The 21248-nt window shown below is 42.9% G+C and overlaps 2 protein-coding genes and 1 pseudogene across 2 annotated transcripts; 1 reads left to right on the top strand and 2 right to left on the bottom strand.

The window, feature by feature from the left end:
• Positions 1–4769: 4769 nt before the first annotated feature.
• On the bottom strand, positions 4770–19204 carry LOC118364032 (protein OSCP1-like; annotated as a pseudogene).
• On the top strand, positions 12406–14301 carry LOC127914280 (putative nuclease HARBI1). Its single transcript, XM_052489375.1, has 2 exons — positions 12406–12698; positions 12793–14301. The coding sequence occupies exons 1-2, from the start codon at positions 12587–12589 to the stop codon at positions 13161–13163; spliced, it is 483 nt and encodes a 160-aa protein (XP_052345335.1). The 5' UTR covers positions 12406–12586; the 3' UTR covers positions 13164–14301.
• Positions 19205–19471: 267 nt separating the features above from the next.
• Positions 19472–21230, bottom strand: LOC118364273 (PLAC8-like protein 1). The gene is made up of 4 exons (XM_035745677.2): positions 21072–21230; positions 20326–20466; positions 20034–20170; positions 19472–19776 (listed from the first exon to the last, which is right to left on the bottom strand). Exons 2-4 carry the CDS (start codon positions 20435–20437, stop codon positions 19678–19680), a joined length of 348 nt encoding a protein of 115 aa, XP_035601570.1. The 5' UTR covers positions 20438–20466; positions 21072–21230; the 3' UTR covers positions 19472–19677.
• Between the last annotated feature and the right edge of the window lie 18 nt (positions 21231–21248).

Here is a 21248-nt window from a genome sequence, read left to right as displayed (position 1 = left end):
GTGTGTGTGTGTGTGTGTGTGTGTGTGTGTGTGTGTGTGTGTGTGTGTGTGTGTGTGTGTGTGTGTGTGTGTGTGTGTGTGTGTGTGTGTGTGTGTGTGTGTGTGTGTGTGTGTGTGTGTGCGTGCGTGCGTGCGTGCGTGCGTGCGTGCGTGCGTGTGTGTGTGTGTGTGAGTGATTGAAAGAGAGAATGTGTGGGTGAGTAGTTGACTGACAGAGAGGGTTCTTCAGAGACATGCCCAGACTATCTGTTTCTCTTTGACTTGATTTGTGGAGGCACTCAAATAACCCAAACCCATGCAGGTAAAGCATTGTGCTGTTTCTATGGCAATATTAATTGTAGGTGCAGACAAGGAGGGAGTTGAGGCCACATTTGGGATGGGTGAGATTTGGACAGTGTTTGTTTTGGACAATATTATGTTTATATGTTATGATGACTAATCCCATGTTCCATATAATCCTGTGATGTTTTTATAGATACGAGTTGACTACAGTCTTCCGTGACAGATTTGTTTCTGGGTGCCAGTATTATGAGTTGACTGACTTTAGATGGGCAATGTGGGTGTCTTTATGCAAAGGTAAATGAGTGATAAAGTAACAAACCAGGGAGTGGGAGTAGACTTGTCACCCCTGTAACGAGAACAACTTTTTCAGTATTGCTCGATTCAAAACAAATTAAAAACTAAATGTATCAGCAGTGTGTGGGCAAGGAGGTCACATTGTGGGCGAGAATAAACGAGATGACAAGAAATGAGGAGCAATATTATCCTCTCTCTTGCCTTGAAAATTACATGGAGGGATTGAATGAATGTGCTGAATCATGATTTTGCCTCAAGGCAAACTGTTTGTACTCTGAAGGTAACGAAAACTCATGAAAAAAAAGACTTTCTGCACTCGCATGCTGCTCGTCAAGCAGTATAGACATGACTAAATGCAAAAAGTTATAAAGCAACAGCTCCCTCTAGCGACAGGACTCCTCTACTACAACAAATGTAACCTTTATTTAACTAATTATTATTTACAATGACGGCCAAACACGGACGACTCTGGTGGGCCAATTGTGCGTCGCCAATAGCGGCCAGTTATGATACAGCCTGGATTTGAGCCAGGGTGTCTGTAGTGACGCCTCTCGCACTGAGATGCAGTGCTTTACACCGCTGCGCTACTCGGGAGCCCCATTAGTACCCAATCAGCTGTAGAGAAGCACTCTATTGCATCATCAAGGGCACATAAAAGGGCCAATCCACAATTGAAACAATAACAAAGCAGGCACCTCACCTGCTTTGGTAAAAAGCTCAGGATTGGGTCAGGAGAAATGTAGAATCAATGGGTAAATATAATGAATGTATAAGTCCAACACAGGATGTATCAACTGCCGATTGCCCCTTTAAATATAAATTAACACAGTACATAAATTAAACAAAGCCAATGAGAGTTTCATATTTATTTACTTTTCAATCTATTTATTATGACATTTCTCTCTCATATATATAGTTTAATAACATACAGTTGAAGTCGGAAGATTACATACACCTTAGACAAATACATTTAAACTCAGTTTTTCACAGGTGCTGACATTTATTCATAGTAAAAATGCCCTGTCTTAGGTTAGGATCACCACTTTATTTTAAGAATGTGAAATGTCAGAATAATAGTAGAGAGAATTATTTATTTAAGCTTTTATATCATCACATTCCCAGGGGGTCAGAAGTTTACATACACTCAATTAGTATTTGGTAGCATTGCTTTTAAATGGTTTAACTTGGTTCACATGTTTCAGGTAGCTTTCCACAAGCTTCCCACAATAAGTTGAGTGAATTTTGGCCCATTCCTCCTGACAGAGCAGGCGTAACTGAGTCAGGTTTGTAGGCCTCCTTGCTCGCACACGCTTTTTCAGTTCTGCCCAAAAATGTTTAAAGGATTGAGGTCAGGGCTTTGTGATGGCCACTCCAACACCTTGACTTTGTTGTCCTTAAGCCATTTTGCCACAACTTTGGAAATATGCTTGGGGTCTTGTCCATTTGGAAGACCCATTTGCCATCAAGCTTTAACTTCCAGACTGATGTCTGGAGATGTTGCTTCAATCGATCCACATAATTTCCCTCCCTCATGATGCCATCTATTTTGTGAAGTGCACCCTCCTGCAGCAAAGCACGCACACAACATGATGATCCAGGTCCCCTCGGAGAGTTCATCAATGAGCTTGATGTCTTGATAAGCTCCTTTCCTGAGGACGGCTCACCTCTCACAGTTCTGGGCGACTTTAACCTCCCCACGTCTACCTTTGACTCATTCCTCTCTGCCTCCTTCTTTCCACTCCTTTCCTCTTTTGACCTCACCCTCTCACCTTCCCCCCCTACTCACAAGGCAGGCAATACGCTCGACCTCATCTTTACTAGATGCTGTTCTTCCACTAACCTCATTGCAACTCCCTCCAAGTCTCCGACCACTACCTTGTATCCTTTTCCCTCTCGCTCTCATCCAACACTTCCCACACTGCCCCTACTCGGATGGTATCGCGCCGTCCCAACCTTCGCTCTCTCTCCCCCCGCTACTCTCTCCTCTTCCATCCTATCATCTCTTCCCTCTGCTCAAACCTTCTCCAACCTATCTCCTGATTCTGCCTCCTCAACCCTCCTCTCCTCCCTTTCTGCATCCTTTGACTCTCTATGTCCCCTATCTTCCAGGCCGGCTCGGTCCTCCCCTCCCGCTCCGTGGCTCGACGACTCATTGCGAGCTCACAGAACAGGGCTCCGGGCAGCCGAGCGGAAATGGAGGAAAACTCGCCTCCCTGCGGACCTGGCATCCTTTCGCTCCCTCCTCTGTACATTTTCCTCCTCTGTCTCTGCTGCTAAAACCACTTTCTACCACTCTAAATTCCAAGCATCTGCCTCTAACCCTAGGAAGCTCTTTGCCACCTTCTCCTCCCTCCTGAATCCTCCTCCCCCCCCCCTCCTCCCTCTCTGCAGATGACTTCGTCAACCATTTTGAAAAGAAGGTCGACGACATCCGATCCTCGTTTGCTAAGTCAAACGACACCGCTGGTTCTGCTCACACTGCCCTACCCGGTGCTCTGACCTCTTTCTCCCCTCTCTCTCCAGATGAAATCTCGCGTCTTGTGACGGCCGGCCGCCCAACAACCTGCCCGCTCGACCCTATCCCCTCCTCTCTTCTCCAGACCATTTCCGGAGACCTTCTCCCTTACCTCACCTCGCTCATCAACTCATCCCTGACCGCTGGCTACGTCCCTTCCGTCTTCAAGAGAGCGAGAGTTGCACCCCTTCTGAAAAAACCTACACTCGATCCCTCCGATGTCAACAACTACAGACCAGTATCCCTTCTTTCTTTTCTCTCCAAAACTCTTGAACGTGCCGTCCTTGGCCAGCTCTCCCGCTATCTCTCTCAGAATGACCTTCTTGATCCAAATCAGTCAGGTTTCAAGACTAGTCATTCAACTGAGACTGCTCTTCTCTGTATCACGGAGGCGCTCCGCACCGCTAAAGCTAACTCTCTCTCCTCTGCTCTCATCCTTCTAGACCTATCGGCTGCCTTCGATACTGTGAACCATCAGATCCTCCTCTCCACCCTCTCCGAGTTGGGCATCTCCGGCGCGGCCCACGCTTGGATTGCGTCCTACCTGACAGGTCGCTCCTACCAGGTGGCGTGGCGAGAATCTGTCTCCTCACCACGCGCTCTCACCACTGGTGTCCCCCAGGGCTCTGTTCTAGGCCCTCTCCTATTCTCGCTATACACCAAGTCACTTGGCTCTGTCATAACCTCACATGGTCTCTCCTATCATTGCTATGCAGACGACACACAATTCATCTTCTCCTTTCCTCCTTCTGATGACCAGGTGGTGAATCGCATCTCTGTATGTCTGGCAGACATATCAGTGTGGATGACGGATCACCACCTCAAGCTGAACCTCGGCAAGACGGAGCTGCTCTTCCTCCCGGGGAAGGACTGCCCGTTCCATGATCTCGCCATCACGGTTGACAACTCCATTGTGTCCTCCTCCCAGAGCGCTAAGAACCTTGGCGTGATCCTGGACAACACCCTGTCGTTCTCAACTAACATCAAGGCGGTGGCCCGTTCCTGTAGGTTCATGCTCTACAACATCCGCAGAGTACGACCCTGCCTCACACAGGAAGCGGCGCAGGTCCTAATCCAGGCACTTGTCATCTCCCGTCTGGATTACTGCAACTCGCTGTTGGCTGGGCTCCCTGCCTGTGCCATTAAACCCCTACAACTCATCCAGAACGCCGCAGCCCGTCTGGTGTTCAACCTTCCCAAGTTCTCTCACGTCACCCCACTCCTCCGCTCTCTCCACTGGCTTCCAGTTGAAGCTCGCATCCGCTACAAGACCATGGTGCTTGCCTACGGAGCTGTGAGGGGAACGGCACCTCAGTACCTCCAGGCTCTGATCAGGCCCTACACCTAAACAAGGGCACTGCGTTCATCCACCTCTGGCCTGCTCGCCTCCCTACCACTGAGGAAGTACAGTTCCCGCTCAGCCCAGTCAAAACTGTTCGCTGCTCTGGCTCCCCAATGGTGGAACAAACTCCCTCACGACGCCAGGACAGCGGAGTCAATCACCACCTTCCGGAGACACCTGAAACCCCACCTCTTTAAGGAATACCTAGGATAGGATAAAGTAATCCTTCTCACCCCCCTTAAAAGATTTAGATGCACTATTGTAAAGTGGCTGTTCCACTGGATGTCATAAGGTGAATGCACCCTGCTAAATGACTTAAATGTAAATGTAATGATGCTGCCTCCCCCATGGGATGGTGTTCTTCGGCTTGCAAGCTTCCCCCTTTCTCCTTCAAACATAACGATTATGGCCAAACAGTTCTATTTTTTTTCATCAGACCAGAGGACATTTCTCCAAAAAGTACAATCATTGTACCCATGTGCAATTGCAAACCGTAGTCTGGCTTTTTTATGGAGGGTTTGGAGCAGTGGCTTCTTCCTTGATGAGCGGCCTTTCAGGTTATGTTGATATAGGACTCAATTTATTGTGGATATAGATACGTTTGTACCAGTTTCCTCCAGCATCTTCACAAGGTCCTTTGCTGTTGTTCTGGGATTGATTTGCACTTTTTGCACCAAAGTACGTTCATCTCTAGGAGACAGAACACGCCTCCTTCCTGAGCGATATGACGGCTGCGTGGTCCCATGGTGTTTATACTTGCATACTATTGTTTGTACAGATGAACGTGGTACCTTCAGGTGTTTCAAAATTGCTCCCAAGGAAGAACCAGACTTGGGAATGTCTACAATTTTTTTCTTTTGGGTGATTTCTTTTGATTTTCTGATGATGTCAAGCAATGAGGCACTGAGTTTGAAGGTAGGCCTTGAAATACATCCACAGGTACACCTCCAATTGACTCAAATTATGTCAATTAGCCTCAGAATCTTCTAAAGCCTGACATCATTTTCTGGAATTTTCCAAGCTGTTTAAAGGCACAGTCAACTTAGTGGATGTGAACTCCTAACCCACTGGAATTGTGATGCAGTGAATTATAAGTGAAATAATCTGTCTGTAAACAATTGTTGGAAAAATTACTTGTGTCATGCACAAAGTAGATGTCCTAACCAACTTGCCAAAACTATAGTTTGTTAACAAGAAATGTGTGGAGTGGTTGAAAAACGAGTCTTAATGACTCCAAACTAAGTGTATGTAAACTTCTGAATTCAACTGTATATATCTTTTAAAAATGTAATATTTAATATTTCACCTGAAAAAAAATCCAAAAGTACACCTCATGATAAATAAGTAAATAATTCCATAAATATACATCTTGGTCCATCTGTCATACTGCATTAAAGAATCAGCTGTTTCGATACATTGTGGTTACATTAGTGTTGTGTCACACTTACTCCATTAACCTATAGCATCCCATTTGATGGTGACATATTGTAACAATTCACATACAATATATTTACAAATTATTTGTCTTCCATTATTTGAAGACACTTAAGGTCACCCTAAACATACTGTATATATTTATCCCATACAAAAATACAAATATAGGTACAGTAGAACTTTCTCAAATTATTTTTTTTGGGATCCATGGTTTTGAATTACAATGACAAGTGCACTTGGGTTTCTTTCAGTTCTACCAGTCTCAGGGTTGTCAAACTAAATACCTGGAAGGTCGTGTGTTTGCTGTTTGTTGTAATTTTCTTTCATTGTGTGTCAAATTAAGGCCTAGAGAACTAGATGAGAGGAGCGAAAACCCGCAGATACAAGGCGCTCCAGGAATTGAGTTTGACACCCTCTAGTTTAGGTTCATTATTTAATTACTCAGTCAGACAGAGTAAATCAGATTAGCAAAATTGTAAATACTGTATTACAGCAGATATGTGATAGAGAAAACAGCATTATATTAACATCATGAGGTGATAAAAAATGTATTTTTTATTTAACTAGCAAGTCAGTTAAGAACAAATTTTTATTTACAATGACTGCCTAGGAACAGTGGGTTAACTGCCTTGTTCAGCTTGTCAGCTCTGGGATGCGATCTAGCAACCTTTCGGTTACTGGCCCAACACTCTAACCACTAGGCTACCTGCCGCCCCAAAGAGAAAGTTGCCATTTATCTGGGAGGAAAAGTAACAAGAAATATTGTTTAACGTGACATCCACGGAATGTCACCTTTAAATACATTGATTGAAGCAGGATCAGCAGAGCCAAAACCATTGATTGAAGCAGGATCAGCAGAGCCAAAACCGTTGATTGAAGCAGGATCAGCAGAGACAAAACCGTTGATTGAAGCAGGATCAGCAGAGCCAAAACCATTGATTGAAGCAGGATCAGCAGAGCCAAAACCGTTGATTGAAGCAGGATCAGCAGAGCCAAAACCATTGATTGAAGCAGGATCAGCAGAGCCAAAACCATTGATTGAAGCAGGATCAGCAGAGCCAAAACCATTGATTGAATTGGCCGTATCCAGGATCTCAGAAACGCCCGCCCTCCTGGGCTTTTCATGCGCGACAGTGTCTAGGGTTTACCAAGAATGGTGCAACAAAGTAAAAACAGCAGTCCTGCGGGTGAAAAACAGCTCGCTGATGAGAGGGGTCAAAGGAGAATGGCAAGAATTGTTCAAGGTAACAGGTGGGCCACAAACAGACATATAACAGAGCAGTACAACAGTTACGTGGCAAAGGGCATCTCTGAACGCCGAACGACATCTCTGTGCACAACATGTCGATCCTTGTCAGGGATTGCAGCAGACAACACCGGGTTCCACTCCTATAAGCTGAACAAAAAAATTATCGGCGGCCCCAGTGGGCATGCGATCACCAACACTGGACAACCGAGGAGTTGGAAAAACGTTGGCTGGTCCGACGAATCGCGTTTCCTGTTGCATCATACTGATGGCAGAGTCTGGATTTAGCATAAGCAGCATGAGTCCATGGCCCCATCCTGCCTGGTGTCAACGGTGCAGGGTGGTGGCGGTGGTGTAATGGTGTGGGTAATATTTTCCTGGCACAAGTTGGCACAAGTTAGGTCTCTTGATACCAGTTGATCAACATTTGAATGCCAGAGCGTATCAAAACATTGTTGCTAAACAGGTGCATCACTTCATGGCTACTGAGGGGTCCAACCCGGTACAAGATGGGTGTAACTAAAACAAAACTGGCCACCGAGTGTATATTCAAGATTATGAAGTTTCCCCACTCTCTCTTTTGCAAAATGCACAGTCTTGCAGACAGTTTACAGTTGGTCCTTGCTGAACAAATTAAGTGACCTGCTCACGTCACATCAGCATCGAAAAGCTTGACAGACAAACAAAGATGATGTTTGTGTTGTGTGTGCTTTTGTTGGACAGCTGCCATATTTGCAGAGTGAGACAGACGACACAGCACAGCACAGCACAGCAGAGCAGACAAGACACTGTCCTACAGTAGAACACACCGTTCCTAACCAACTCAGCCTTGAGCCCTCGGATTCTGGTCACCATGGTAACTATCACAGCCCATCCAACATGGCCAGAAGGTCATCCCCTTTACTGCTGGCACTCAACAGGCACGGTTCGCCAGCCTCCTCCGTGAAGTCCCCAATGATCTTGACCAGCTCTCCATTGGCTTGATGTTTCTGAAAGAGAAGGCAAGCCACCAATGGCAGATCTGAAAGGTCTCGTTTGGGGAGGGGCTTATGTTCGATTAGGGTACATCTTGTTCGACTGGCCCATCATGATCCTAGTGCATGTCAGATAACTTACAGTCCTTAGCCTGTCAATTACAGAAGCTATTCAAACTGGGCAGCAGGTCTGATCATGGGTTGTTCGTAAGTGCTAAGAGATGACTGCACGGAGGGAGTAAGTCTCCTGTGACAGGTTTTCATGGGGGACCATTTTGACAGTTACACCACAGCATGTACATTAGGACAGTCTCAATCTATGAAATGCTTCCATATCATCCCTTCAAGTTACATAAAGGCATGTTATATGGTTGAATATTTATCTAGCCTCTGTGACTGAAAGAATACAGGTTAGAATTAACTTTACCTTAGTCGCTTGGATTTTATGACGTCATATGAAAACTCGTCTGGTCTCGATATCAAGGCCTCCCTGAGAGGAAGACAAATCAACATTATTGTTAAAGGCCCAGTGCAGTGAAAAACGTGATTTTTTCCCCCCCTGTGTTTTATACACTACATGACCTAACGTACATGTCCACCTGCTCATCTAACATCTCCTTACAAAATCATGGGCAATAATATGGAGTATGTCCCCCCTTTGCTGCTATAACAGTCTTATGGGAAGGCTTTCCAATAGATGTTGGAACATTGCAGTGGGTCACTGAGGTCGGGCACTCGCAGCCGGCGTTCTAATTCACCACAAAGGTGTTCGATGGGGTTGACATCAGGACTCTGTGCAGGCCAGTCAAGTTCTTCCACACTGATCACAACCAACCATTTCTGTATGGACCTCGCTTTGTGCACGGGGGCATTGTCACGCTGAAACAGGAAAGGGCCTTCCTCAAACTGTTGCCAAAGTTTGAAGCACAGAATCGTCTAGAATGTATGTCATTGTATGCTGTAGCGTTAAGATTTCCCTTCACTGGAACTAAGGGGCCTAGCCCGAATGAAAAACAGCCCCAGACCATTATTCCCCCTTCACCAAACTTTACAGTTGGCAATATGCATTGGGGCAGGTAGCATTCTCCTGGTATCCGCCAAACCCAAATTCGTCCTTCAGACTGCCAGATTGTGAAGCGTGACTCATCAGTAAGGAACACGTTTCCACTGCTTTAGAGTCCAATGGCGGCGAGCTTTGAACCACTCCAGCTGACGCTTGGCATCGCGCATGGTGAAATTAGGTTTGTGTGCGGCTGCTCGGCCAAGGAAACCCGTTTCATGAAGCTCCCGAAGAACAGTTCTTGTGCTCCAAACTGCTTCCAGAGGCTATTTTTACGCACTAAGCGCTTTAGCACTTGGCGGTGCTGTTCTGTGAGATTGTGTGGCCTACTACTTCGTGGCAGAATCGTTGCTGCTCCTAGACATTTCCACTTCACAATAACAGCACTTACAGTTGACCGGGGCAGCTTTAGCAGGGCAGAAATGTGACGAACTGAGTTGTTGGAAAGGTGGCATCCTATGATGGTGCCACTTTAAAAGTCACTGAGCTCTTCAGTAAGGCCATTCTATTGCCAATGTTTGTCTATGGAGATTGCATGGCTGTTTTTTTTTGTACTCGTCAGCAACAGGTGTGGCTGAAATAGCCGAATCCACTAATTTGAAGGGCGTCCACATACATTTGTATACATTTCCACAGTAATACTGTAAAAATTACAATAATGCCCTTTTAGTGGCAGAGCAATTTGAAAAGACTGGCTGAAATATCAGCCTGTTTTGGTGGGATAGAGTTTTGGATTGCCTGGTGACATCACCAAGCGTAAATTAGTTAATAGACCAATAAGAAAGACAGTTCATAACCTCTCTGCCAATAATAGCCCGTTTTCAGTTTCCCCTCCCCACTCAGACCACTCCCAGACAGTCCTAGCACAATTCTAGGTTGAGAATTTGCTCTGCTAAGAAGCTAGTTTTGTTTCTTTTTGACCATTTTTATTGGAAACACTCACAGTAAAGTACTTAATTGTAAGCCAGAAACAATTTGATATTGAGATGAAAATGGCTACACTGGACCTTTAACACTGATACTGATTCTTAACAATGACATTGATTTTTAACACTAGTCTAACTTATCATAATTCAACAATCAGGTTCAGTTTGTTTCTTCATGTTGTGAGGAGTACTGTTGTAATTCCTTTTTGAATGTTTTTTTTATTTACCCCTTCCCCCCTAATTTCATGACACCCAATCGGTAGTTACAGTCTTGTCCCATTGCTGCAACTCCCATACGGAATCGGGAGAGGCGAAGGTCGAGAGCCATGCGTCCTCTGAAATAACAACTCACCAAGCCGCACTGCTTCTTGACACACTGCTCGCTTAACCTGGAAGCCAGCTGCACCAATGTATCGGAAGAAACATGTCAGCGTGTGTGCGCCCAGGCCCACCACAGGAGTCGCTAGAGCGCGATGGGACAAGGACAACCCGGACGGTCAAACCCTCCCCAAATGACGCTGGGCCAATTGTGCACAGCCTGATGGGTCTCCCGGTCGTGGCCGGCTGCGACATAGCCCGGTATCGAACCCGGATCTATAGTGACGCCGCTAGCACTGCAATGCAGTGTCTTAGACCACTGCATCACTTGGGAGGCCCGATACTGTTGTAATTCCATATTTAAATTTATCCACAATGAAGCATAAATACAACAAAACAATGCTCATAACATAAGAGGACTTACTCTTCTTCCTCATCTGTGGCAAAGAGGTTGATTCGAAAGCCACTGTCTGCATTTCCTGGTTTCTGGACTTACATACATTAACCTGGCCAACATGTTCAGCTCCTCTTTGGCTAGGGGGTTTGGAGCTGTGTTGATCTGTATACACAGTGAAGGTGCACATAATCATTAACATAACACATGAATTGCATGATTTAGCTGTTTAGGGCATTTCCCATTGAATTTAAGGCGGGTTTCCATTACAATTAAGGCTTAATTACAGATTAAGCTTAGTCTGACTTGGACAAATTGTCCTTACTGTAGCCTAATCAACGATGAAATAATACAGATATCAATACTATTTTGACCCTTTGTCAAAATATGATATTGTAGGACATAAAGTAAAATTACATTTATGAGCAAAAATGCAAGGCCTTGCAGGATAAATGCCTGTAAGAAAATAAATACAGCATAGCGATTAAGCATAATTCCAACTCACTGACTTTCCTAAAGATAATTTCCCAGAAGATACGTCTAAAAATGTGTCTACTGTTCAAGATGGAACTTGTCTCAGATGTTTAGCTAAGCAGTTGCAATGTACTTGTAACAGAGTGGTCACTAGTCTGACTGTCACGCCCTGGCCTTAGTATTTTGTGTTTTCTTTATTATTTTGGTCAGGCCAGGGTGTGACATGGGTATTTATGTCGTGTGTTTTGTCTAGGGTTTTTTTGTAGGTTATGGGATTGTGGTTAGTGAAGTAGTCTAGGAAAGTCTATGGTTGCCAGGGGCCTGTTGCACAAAAGTAGAATTAAGACATCCGGGATAAATGACTAAACTGAGCTCAATGAAGCCAAAACATGTGCGTCCAGGCTTAATTGGTTGCACAAAGACCAAGCCAGGATGAGCAGACACGGATTCATTAAGCCGGGTGAAACCAATCCTGGATAGGTGCGCGCTCACGGCTCACTCAAATAGACCCCGCCACAGATCACAGATTAACTGATTTACCATGGCAACTAGAGCCGCGTACTTTTCCCCGTCGGAAGCACAAATCCTCATGGAGGCATACGAGGAGGTAAAAGATATAATTAAGAAGAAAGGCAACACCGCCACAGTGATAAAGCAAAGAGAAAAGCGTGGCAAAGTATTGCAGACCGCCTGAATGCGTAAGTAGTGCACAATTACACACTCACCGCTCCGCTGAAACATCACAATTACAATTCAAATATTTAATTCACATCTCCAAAAACGCAGTTGTACTGTAATTATGAAACGGTTAAATTTTTAATTGAAATGCACTGCAGATATGAGTGAAATTGTGTAAAGTAAGTCCATCACACTGTATAAAGCTATGATAAATTATTATTAAAGCCTTACATTATTATTTAACGTTACTACGCTCAGTACGGTTTAATCTTAGCCGTTGTACTCTGCTTCTTATGTTGTCCACCGTTTTTTTTGTTTCTCCTGCTTTCATTAATGTAAAGCTGCTTTGACAGAATGAAACAATTGTGAAAAGTGCTATATAAATAAAATTTAATTGAATAAATAGATAGCTATAATAATAATCACTTTAATTTATATAGCGCCTTTCAAAGGACCCAAGGTCGGTTGCTCACTGCACTGCAAAAATGTATTTCTTACTTAGTATTTTTGTCTTGTTTTCAGTAAAAAAAAAAATATCTAAAAAACATCTTGAATATTTTCTTGAGCAAAATTACCTAGGAAAATAAGCAAAAAAATCTGCCAGTGATGTGCATTGATTGGTGTAATATTCCTCATCTTATGATTTCAGATGGTCTGCAATGCTGACTGTGTGATCAGCAATGTTGTGGCAAAATGGCCTGGCTCAGTCCATGACTCCAGAATCTTTCGGGCCTCTGAAATCTATCAGTGCCTATCACAAGGTAAGCCACACAACCCCTATTTATAACCATCATGGCTGTGTCAAGAATATCACTGTGTTTATGAGGTAGTAATGATGAGATTTTGTGTTGACAGGTGAATTCTCTGGTGTGTTGCTGGGAGACAGGGGGTATGGCTGCCAGCCTTTTCTCCTGACACCTTTCACAGACCCCCAGGAAGCACAGCAGGCCTACAACCATGCCCATGCCAGGACCAGGGCCAGAGTTGAAATGACCTTTGGCCTCCTGAAGGCACGCTTTCACTGCCTTCACAAATTAAGGGTCAGCCCTGTTAGGGCATGTGATATTACTGTGGCTTGTGCTGTCCTCCACAATGTGGCCTGCCTGAGGAAGGAGAGGGCCCCCAGAGTGCCACCAGCCATGGACTGGGACAATCCGGCAATCTTCCCTGATGACGACAGTGGTCGGCTGCTGAGGGACCAATATGTGTTGAATTATTTTAGTTAGTATGTGTGCTTTCAATTTTGGTTAAATATGTCCTGCGGTGGCAGAGGAATTTGTTTTTTTTTTGGGTTCGTTTTTTACGAATTTGGCCTCTTATGATGTTTGTGCGGTATACTGTGTGTAATACAAGGCTGCAGGGAGGCTACTGCATCCATTCATTTGTCTGTTCAGTTGATGTGTATGGATTTGTCCTGCATTTATTTTAGTGTGCAGACATGCAGGGTGTGTTATATACAGACCTTTGAATGTGTATGTATCATTTTGTATAATATGCTTGGATTCTGTGCTTTCCATCTTGTAGAGTCACTGTGACTTCAGTTTCGAAAGGAGCTGATGGTTTACCTGCTTTGTTTTGTCCTTATTCAATAAAGGAACATAATGTTACACATTGTGTTTTTATATTCATATGGAATGTGTATTTGTTTATATGACAGAGTACTAGGGCCACACTGAAGAAAAAGGATAAAGTCATAAATTTATGAGGCTGGTTCTTTCTGCAGAAAAGCTACATATTGTTTTTACAGTTTTGATACTTATGACAATGTGATACTTAATATTCTGGCACATCAGCATGTCTTTGTTTATGAAACCATACTGAAGTACAATTTCACGAAATGCCCCGCATCTGTCATTTTAACAACTGTCCTCCTTTAAAACAACTGGTTACAATATTATGACTTGTCTTTTTTTTCCCTCTGTGGCCCTAATATTCTATCATTTTATATATAGTCTATGGGAAACTGTAAATTATCTAATGATAGCAACATCTAAAAATCATTTTTTATCCAAAATCATTGAAATTAATGATCACAAACGTTTAAATAATGACAGTGGGTCTAGTTATATGTGATAACAATGTATAGTGAGCAGTGAAATAACTATTGGTTTCCATTTGTGGTGACTGCTGACTGACATTAGGGATGAGATTAAATAGATCCTGGAATTTAGCCTGGTCTGGAGCAGGCTAGCTCCACAGAATAAATCTCCATGGTAATTTATACCATAACATATCCTCCTGCCCCCTATCCATCTTTAGTGCAACCGGATTACGGATCAATTGAGCCAGGATCACCAAGATATCCTGGCTTAATCCCTTATCCTAGTTTTGTGCAACAGGCCCCTGGAGGGGTTTATCGTTGTCTCTGATTGGGAACCATATTTAGGCAGCTATATTCTTTAAGTATTTCGTGGGTGATTGTTCCTGTCTCTGTGTTTGTTTCACCAGTTAGGACTGTTTTCGGTTTTTCACGTTTCTTTGTATAAGTATATTGTTCACGTTATCATCTTTATTAAAGATGTTGATAAATAACCACGCTGCGTTTTGGTCCGCCTCTCCTTCACCAGAAGAAAACCGTAACACTGACATCATCTGTCTACACTTTCACATTGTTCAATCTCAAAATTCGCCACATGAGCTTAACTCATTGATTGTGTTTAAGAAACTCAAGCACAGCTGCACTCAATCCCTTGGCAAATAGAACTGTGCTAAAAGCAAGCTTTTCTAAATTTAGACAGCTGCTCGTTCAACACCCTCAGTAATGCAATAAGCTGCAGATATGCAGGTCTAAATTAAGCCGACAACGTCTGCGAAAGGAAAGCAAATAGATGCCACCAAAAAGCACAAAACACAGTAAAAAAACAACAACAATGGATACAGACATTCAATGCATCTAATTAAATTGAGATTTTGCTCTATTGCAACAAACTTGGCTTTGTTGGATTCCATGTCATTTGGGTGTGGACAATTATAGCTGAGATCGGGAGGACAAAACGTCCGTTGGAATTCTGCACTTTGTCTTTGAGGAAGATGGACACCTGCATTTGGTGAGCAAAACATAGTGATAATGTCACGCCTTGGTCTTAGTATTTTGTGTTTTCTTTATTTATTTGGTCAGGCCCGGGTGTGACATGGGTTATTGTGGTGTGTTTTTTGTCTTGGGGTTTTGTGGGGTGTCTACGTAGTCTATGGCTGCCTGAGGCGGTTCTCAATCAGTCAGGTGATTACCGTTGTCTCTGATTGGGAGCCATATTTAGGCAGCCATATTCTGTGAGTGTTTCGTGGGTGATTGTTCCTGTCTTTGTGTTTGCACCTGATAGGGCTGTTTCGGTTTTCATTATTTCATTTAGTTATTTTTGTAGTTTCTGTATGTATAGGTTTTCCTTCATTAAAATATCATGAATCACCATCACGCTGCATTTTGGTCCGATCCTTGTTCTACCTCTTCGTCAGAGGAGGAGATAGAAGAGAGCCGTTACAGATAATCTTTGTATAATCTCCCATGGACAGACTACTAAAACATAAATGATACCATAGTTCTGTCCTGATACAACGGGATGTGTGAGATAATGAGCAGCGTTAGTTGGGGTGCTTTTGACAAATCAAGATTTCGCAGGTGTTAGGATCTGACCAATTACGCAAGAATTTAGTTCAGGGTTAACCGAGATTACACTGTGTATAAGTCATTATGATGGGGTTATATTACATTGTAAAGGGATAGTTCACCCAAATTACAAAATGAAATACTGGTTTCCTTACTTTGTAAGCAGTCTATAGACAACTTATTACAGCAATTCATCATTTGGTTTAGCTTCCTGGTTTAGCACTGTTTTCAAATGCTAACATTTTAGCAGTTGACACAAAGTGATGGTACATTTAACATTTTTATTCTCTGAAACCCATCAAAAGATGCCACACTCCCCCTTCCCAACACACTCATCCTCTGTTGAAAAAGCTAGACAAACTTCTGCGAGATCATGAACTCACCCTTATGTGCATGTCTTGAAAGAAGATGAGGAGCGTTTGCCGGATGAGCTGAAATTCGCCACTAGACAAGGGTGTGTACATCTATAAATAAGAACACAAAACATGCAGTGAATAAGAGATCATACTGAACACACAGCGGAGGTTTGAGCAATTGAAGGGAAGTTTATTGTACCTCTATGAGCTGTCTGTATGTCTCGTCAACCTGGCTGAGAACGCGTGGGGTGTCCTTCACAAAATCCTTGATGGTTGAAGGACACAAGGAGGATATCTTTGGCCCGTGGGCAGAGGAGCACCTGGTACTTGAAGGCCATGGTCATCAAGTCATACAGCTAGCTGTGTGCATGAACAACAGTCATATGGATGATGATGGGTTACTGTTATGCTCCAAAATACCTGCAGCCAGTTCATAATGTACACCAGATGGAGCCCTCAGCATACTTGAACAAACTAGGATCATGCTCTGCAGGTGGATTTATGCAACATTTAGGCTTATAACCAGCATTAATACTTCAAAATGCTGAAGATATTCTGTTTGATAGCCTATATAAAACTTTAAAAACAACAGATAGAACATTTCAAAATAGTCAAGCAATGATGGTGCAATAAATGATGAAAGCTTTAAAAAAATATAGGTCTACATGGGGTTTTAAGTGACTTGGGCAATTTCCCCAAGTACCTAGAAGTAAGACAATTAAAGCGTAACTGGGTACAGAGGAAGTGATTCTGAGAATGTAATGATAAAAATGATAATGTCGTCATGACAGCTACTCAGCTGACTTCAAAATGAGGTGAATGATAGTTAGATGTTGTTAGATAAATCCCTTTCTCAGAAAGGGGATAACAATTCGATGGCCTTTCACTTCCGATAAAGGGTCCTTTTAAACAGGGATGAATTGGAAGAAAACAGACAAACACAGACAGATTACATATCCTTGTCCAATAAGGAACACCTATTTTTGTTTTCTATTGTAAAACCTTTTGAAATGTTTTGCTACAGCGTGTCCTGAACATGAACCAGGTGATACGATTCCATTCATACCTTGTCCATGCTGGCCTGGTTGAGTCTCATGATGGAGGCATGGGCCAGTCGGTCAAACACGGTCCTGAGGGTCTTCTTGGAGTACAGCTCCTGTGGCTTGAACAGCTCCTCCAAAAACGTTTTATTGAACATGGTGGTGATGATGTCATTCATAACTGGCAGAGTGAGGGCACAAGGTTGAGGTCAGGTCACAATTAGGGAACTGGAATAATGTCGGTCTGTAAAGTTAGACTCATCAAGATGGCATCATCACCATAAACATTAGGAGGTCTTTCCAACTTAAATACATTACATTTTTTTGTTTCACAAATCTGCCAAGACTGTCATTATTGGCTCTTCCTAACGTAGGCGGGCAAATTGGAAAGAGTCCATGATATAACACAGTCTTGATAGAACTGGGTCCATGTTCAACAAGTGTCTCTGAGTAAGAGTACTGATCTAGGATTAGGTCACCCTGTCCATTAATTATAATCTAAAAGGCAAAACGGATCCTGGATCAGCACTCCTACTCAGATGTATTATGAATCCGAGCCCTGGTTTTAACTGTTGATGTTTGTAGATGTGAAGTCGCCCCCTTGTTTTTGATTATGACAACTGGGGTGTATTCAATATGGAAACCGTTAAAGAACCAAACAGAAGCAAACTGAGCAAACAGAATGGAACGGGGAGGGACCTACCTGAATTTGTCCAATAGAAACTGGGTGGGTGTAATTTGTGGAACGTTCCAACAGGAATCTGTTCCAAAAACTTTGGAAAGTACATGGTTTGCCAACAAACAAACGCATACAAAGTAGCATGATCAGTTCACCTAGCTAATTAGCTGCGAAAAACGCAATTCAAATCAAATCTAATTTTATTTATATAGCCCTTCGTACATCAGCTGATATCTCAAAGTGCTGTACAGAAACCCAGCCTAAAACCCCAAACAGCAAGCAATGCAGGTGTAGAAGCATGGTGGCTAGGAAAAACGCCCTAGAAAGGCCAAAACCTAGGAAGAAACTTTGAGAGGAACCAGGCTATGTGGGGTGGCCAGTCCTCTTCTGGCTGTGCCGGGTGGAGATTATAACAGAACATGGCCAAGATGTTCAAATGTTCATAAATGACCAGCATGGTCGAATAATAACAAGGCAGAACAGTTCAAACAAGGAGTCATCATGTCAGGTCGTCCTGGGGCACGGTCCTTGGGCTCAGGTCCTCCGAGAGAGAGAAAGAAAGAGAGAATTAGAGAGAGCATATGTGGGGTGGCCAGTCCTCTTCTGGCTGTGCCGGGTGGAGATTATAACAGAACATGGCCAAGATGTTCAAATGTTCATAAATGACCAGCATGGTCCAATAATAGTAAGGCAGAACAGTTGAAACTGTAATTAAATAGCCCACTCCCTACAACGTTGTATGCTTTGTTTGTTGGCAACCTTGTTATGACGTTCTTGGAACAGATTCCTGTTGGAACGTTCCACAAATTATACCTATACCATACAAACTCTCGTTTGCGTTTTCTGTTAGGAGTAAGAGGTTTCTGTTGCAAAACGTTTTGCAATAGAATCGGCGTAACGATTACCTTTAAAATCAAGAAGTCCCGTGCTCAAAGGAGTCTACCTTTAAGCAAGCAGATGTGCATTCTATAGGCAAGGTTTAACGTCCACCTATTCCCAAGAAAGCAACAGCCTTTTAAACCATCAGCAGCTTGCAAAGTTATTTGATTGGGAGATAGAAACCGTATTTCTCTTTAATAAAGCCCATGGCTGAAATCTCTACAATCTTGGGGGCAGAGGGAATGATTTTCTCTGGGCAAAGATTTAATCCAGATTGTTCTACCAATGCAATACTCTGTTGGTTTCCTTGAAGGCCTCAAAGCAGAGCATGTAGGCCTAGAGATGCATTGCATGTGAAACATCAAAATACCTCTCCTTCTGTCATTCTCTATCCAATCAGCTACAAGTACAATGAAGAATTTGCAGGTTAAAACACAGGCAGGGAGACAAATGAATGTACTCCAAAGAATGGCAACCAGTTTGTGAACACAACAGTTTGTGAACACAACCGTTTGTGAACATGACAAAGTCAGTGATTCACCTGTTGGTCAGGTACAGGTACAACCAGACAGCTAAACTAGCTAACTATAATGTTAGATTTCTTGGCTTTGTCAGCTGGAATATTCTGAGCTCTTAGAAGTTGATCTAAGATGTAGAGCATTTCTCCACCGAGATTAATAAAAAGCAGGGGTAGCGTCCTCGAAGACATATTTGTCGTATTGTGCTGGATAGCTAGCTAGCGAAATATCCCCATTATGTCTTGTTTAAGCGTATGTAAGCTTCCACTTGGTTGCCAGGTCATGAAGAAAAAGGACCAATCAGGTAGAATGTAAGCTAACGTGCAAATATTTGATATGTTTTTGTTCACCTCAGAAATTGAGACGTAACCGTTCATGATAATTTAAACCTCAGTGTTATGAACGTCCCTGATACATCAGCCTGTAAATGATCCCGAAAAGGACAACATGCCATTGGAAACAAGAAAAAACGGAACTTTATTGTACATCTTAGGTTCATACATGGTGCTATGAATTCTTTGCGCAGTACTGTTTGAGAGTAGGGGGTCAAATTTAATCAATACAAAAGTTAAAATGTACATAGTATAACAATGACGATTTGTATCAACAATATGTGACATTGGGGTTAATTTAACATCCACTTGAAAATGTCTTCAATTGACTGTCAAACTTCGCCATTCCTGATGCGAATTTCACGGGCCATCCTGCACATCTCAAAGAATCCACAGCAACAGGTCATCACCGCATCGTTGCATATCGTCCCCTGTAAGACAATATGATGAGAATGAATCAACCAAATATTTGACAGTTCAAGTTCCTCAAGCTAGGGAAAACCACTAGGCTAATTTGTCAATATGTGTACTGATGAAATGGTCCCTTTCCTGTCTTTCATAATAAAAGGGTTAGACTGGCTGGGACAGGAATGAGTTGCATTTCTCCCTAGTGTGCATTAAAATGACATACTGAATGCATGAATGCCTCACCATTCCTAATTTCTTTCGGCTCCTAATGGTAACATACCTGAATCCCATAGGTCAATCTCATGTGTGTCCTCATGGCTGTCATGCCTCCTGGAACACAGGCCAGGCATGCGTTCTCACCATACTTGTTAGCTGTGTAGCAACTCAATGCTAGTGGGCAGATGAAGCCCAAGGCACCTGTATGACAACATTTGACCTTATTGTAAAATCCAAAAAAACAGGAAACACTTTTTACTTGAAACACTTGACAACCATTAAACCCTATGGTATGGAACCAGGTAGGCCTACTTAGTGATGATATTTAAGGTCTTATTATTTGTCTCGATACTCACAGACTAGGATGTCACTGCAGCAGGAGCACAGCCCAGTGCTCCACTCGCCGGTCTGCACATTTGTCCCATACGAGCCTGCTCCTGGCTGGTGGGTGATGACTGGGTTCGACATGTCAATCAAATGGGGTCAGCTTCAGTCACCTAAAAATGAACCACGTTCAACAGTGAGCACAGTGGTTGAAGTTTGATCATTTCCCCAATACAGCAATAAAACAAAACTATCAGTATGTAAACTGTTGTGGGATGGGAAATGTTCATTGGTGTTTTTTCCTTCCTTTGAGATAATTGCATATAGGAAAGTTCACATAAAAGTTCCATACACTGGTACTCAAGTTATTATTATTTTTTGGTACTCAAGTTTATACACAGGTCCATTCATACTCTGAACCACCATCTTACTTCATATACTGCAACCCTCTCATGTATTGCAATAGGTTTTAATATAATTGCATATGTAAAATGAGACATTGTTGTATTGGCATTTCATTAAAGACTAATAATAACTGTTACATAACTGTTATGTATCATCAAAATTGTACAAGGACAAGACGTTAAGACTCTGAGAAACGACTTCAAATACTTTGTATACTCTGGTGTACAAATATGCCAAATGTTGTAATGATCAATTTGTACTTTTTCGCAGAAAGATGTAAACCTGAACATTTTATGTAGTTTATTGATAAGTAGTTACTCTATTGTAGCTTTTTCTACATACTTGAGAGCAGAGGAAAGAGCATGTCACTCACCTATCTTGTCTGCAGCTGAGCTTCTCCAGATCTGAGACTCAAACACTTTAACAGGAAGTTGTGATACTAAAGCTGTGAACAAGCGCTGGTTACACACTCCTACTGTTTCTCAAGACAACTCTCAACAGTAGTGCAAACACAACAATTCACAGTAGAACAGCTAAGCTGTTTAATAAC

This window comes from Oncorhynchus keta, chromosome 31 (assembly GCF_023373465.1).
Source record: "Oncorhynchus keta strain PuntledgeMale-10-30-2019 chromosome 31, Oket_V2, whole genome shotgun sequence".
NCBI lineage: Eukaryota > Metazoa > Chordata > Actinopteri > Salmoniformes > Salmonidae > Oncorhynchus > Oncorhynchus keta.
The sequence above is the reverse complement of the archived record's forward strand: the minus strand, read 5'-3'. Positions and strand labels throughout refer to the sequence as shown.

Coding starts and splice junctions, on each gene's coding strand:
- LOC127914280 (XM_052489375.1), top strand. CDS start 12,587: ATGGTCTGCAATGCTGACTGTGTGATCAGCAATGTTGTGGCAAAATGG. Junction 12,699..12,792: donor CTATCAGTGCCTATCACAAG/GTAAGCCACACA, acceptor TTGTGTTGACAG/GTGAATTCTCTGGTGTGTTG.
- LOC118364273 (XM_035745677.2), bottom strand. CDS start 20,437: ATGTCGAACCCAGTCATCACCCACCAGCCAGGAGCAGGCTCGTATGGG. Junction 20,171..20,325: donor CTGCAGTGACATCCTAGTCT/GTGAGTATCGAG, acceptor GTTGTCATACAG/GTGCCTTGGGCTTCATCTGC. Junction 19,777..20,033: donor GATTGACCTATGGGATTCAG/GTATGTTACCAT, acceptor ATTGTCTTACAG/GGGACGATATGCAACGATGC.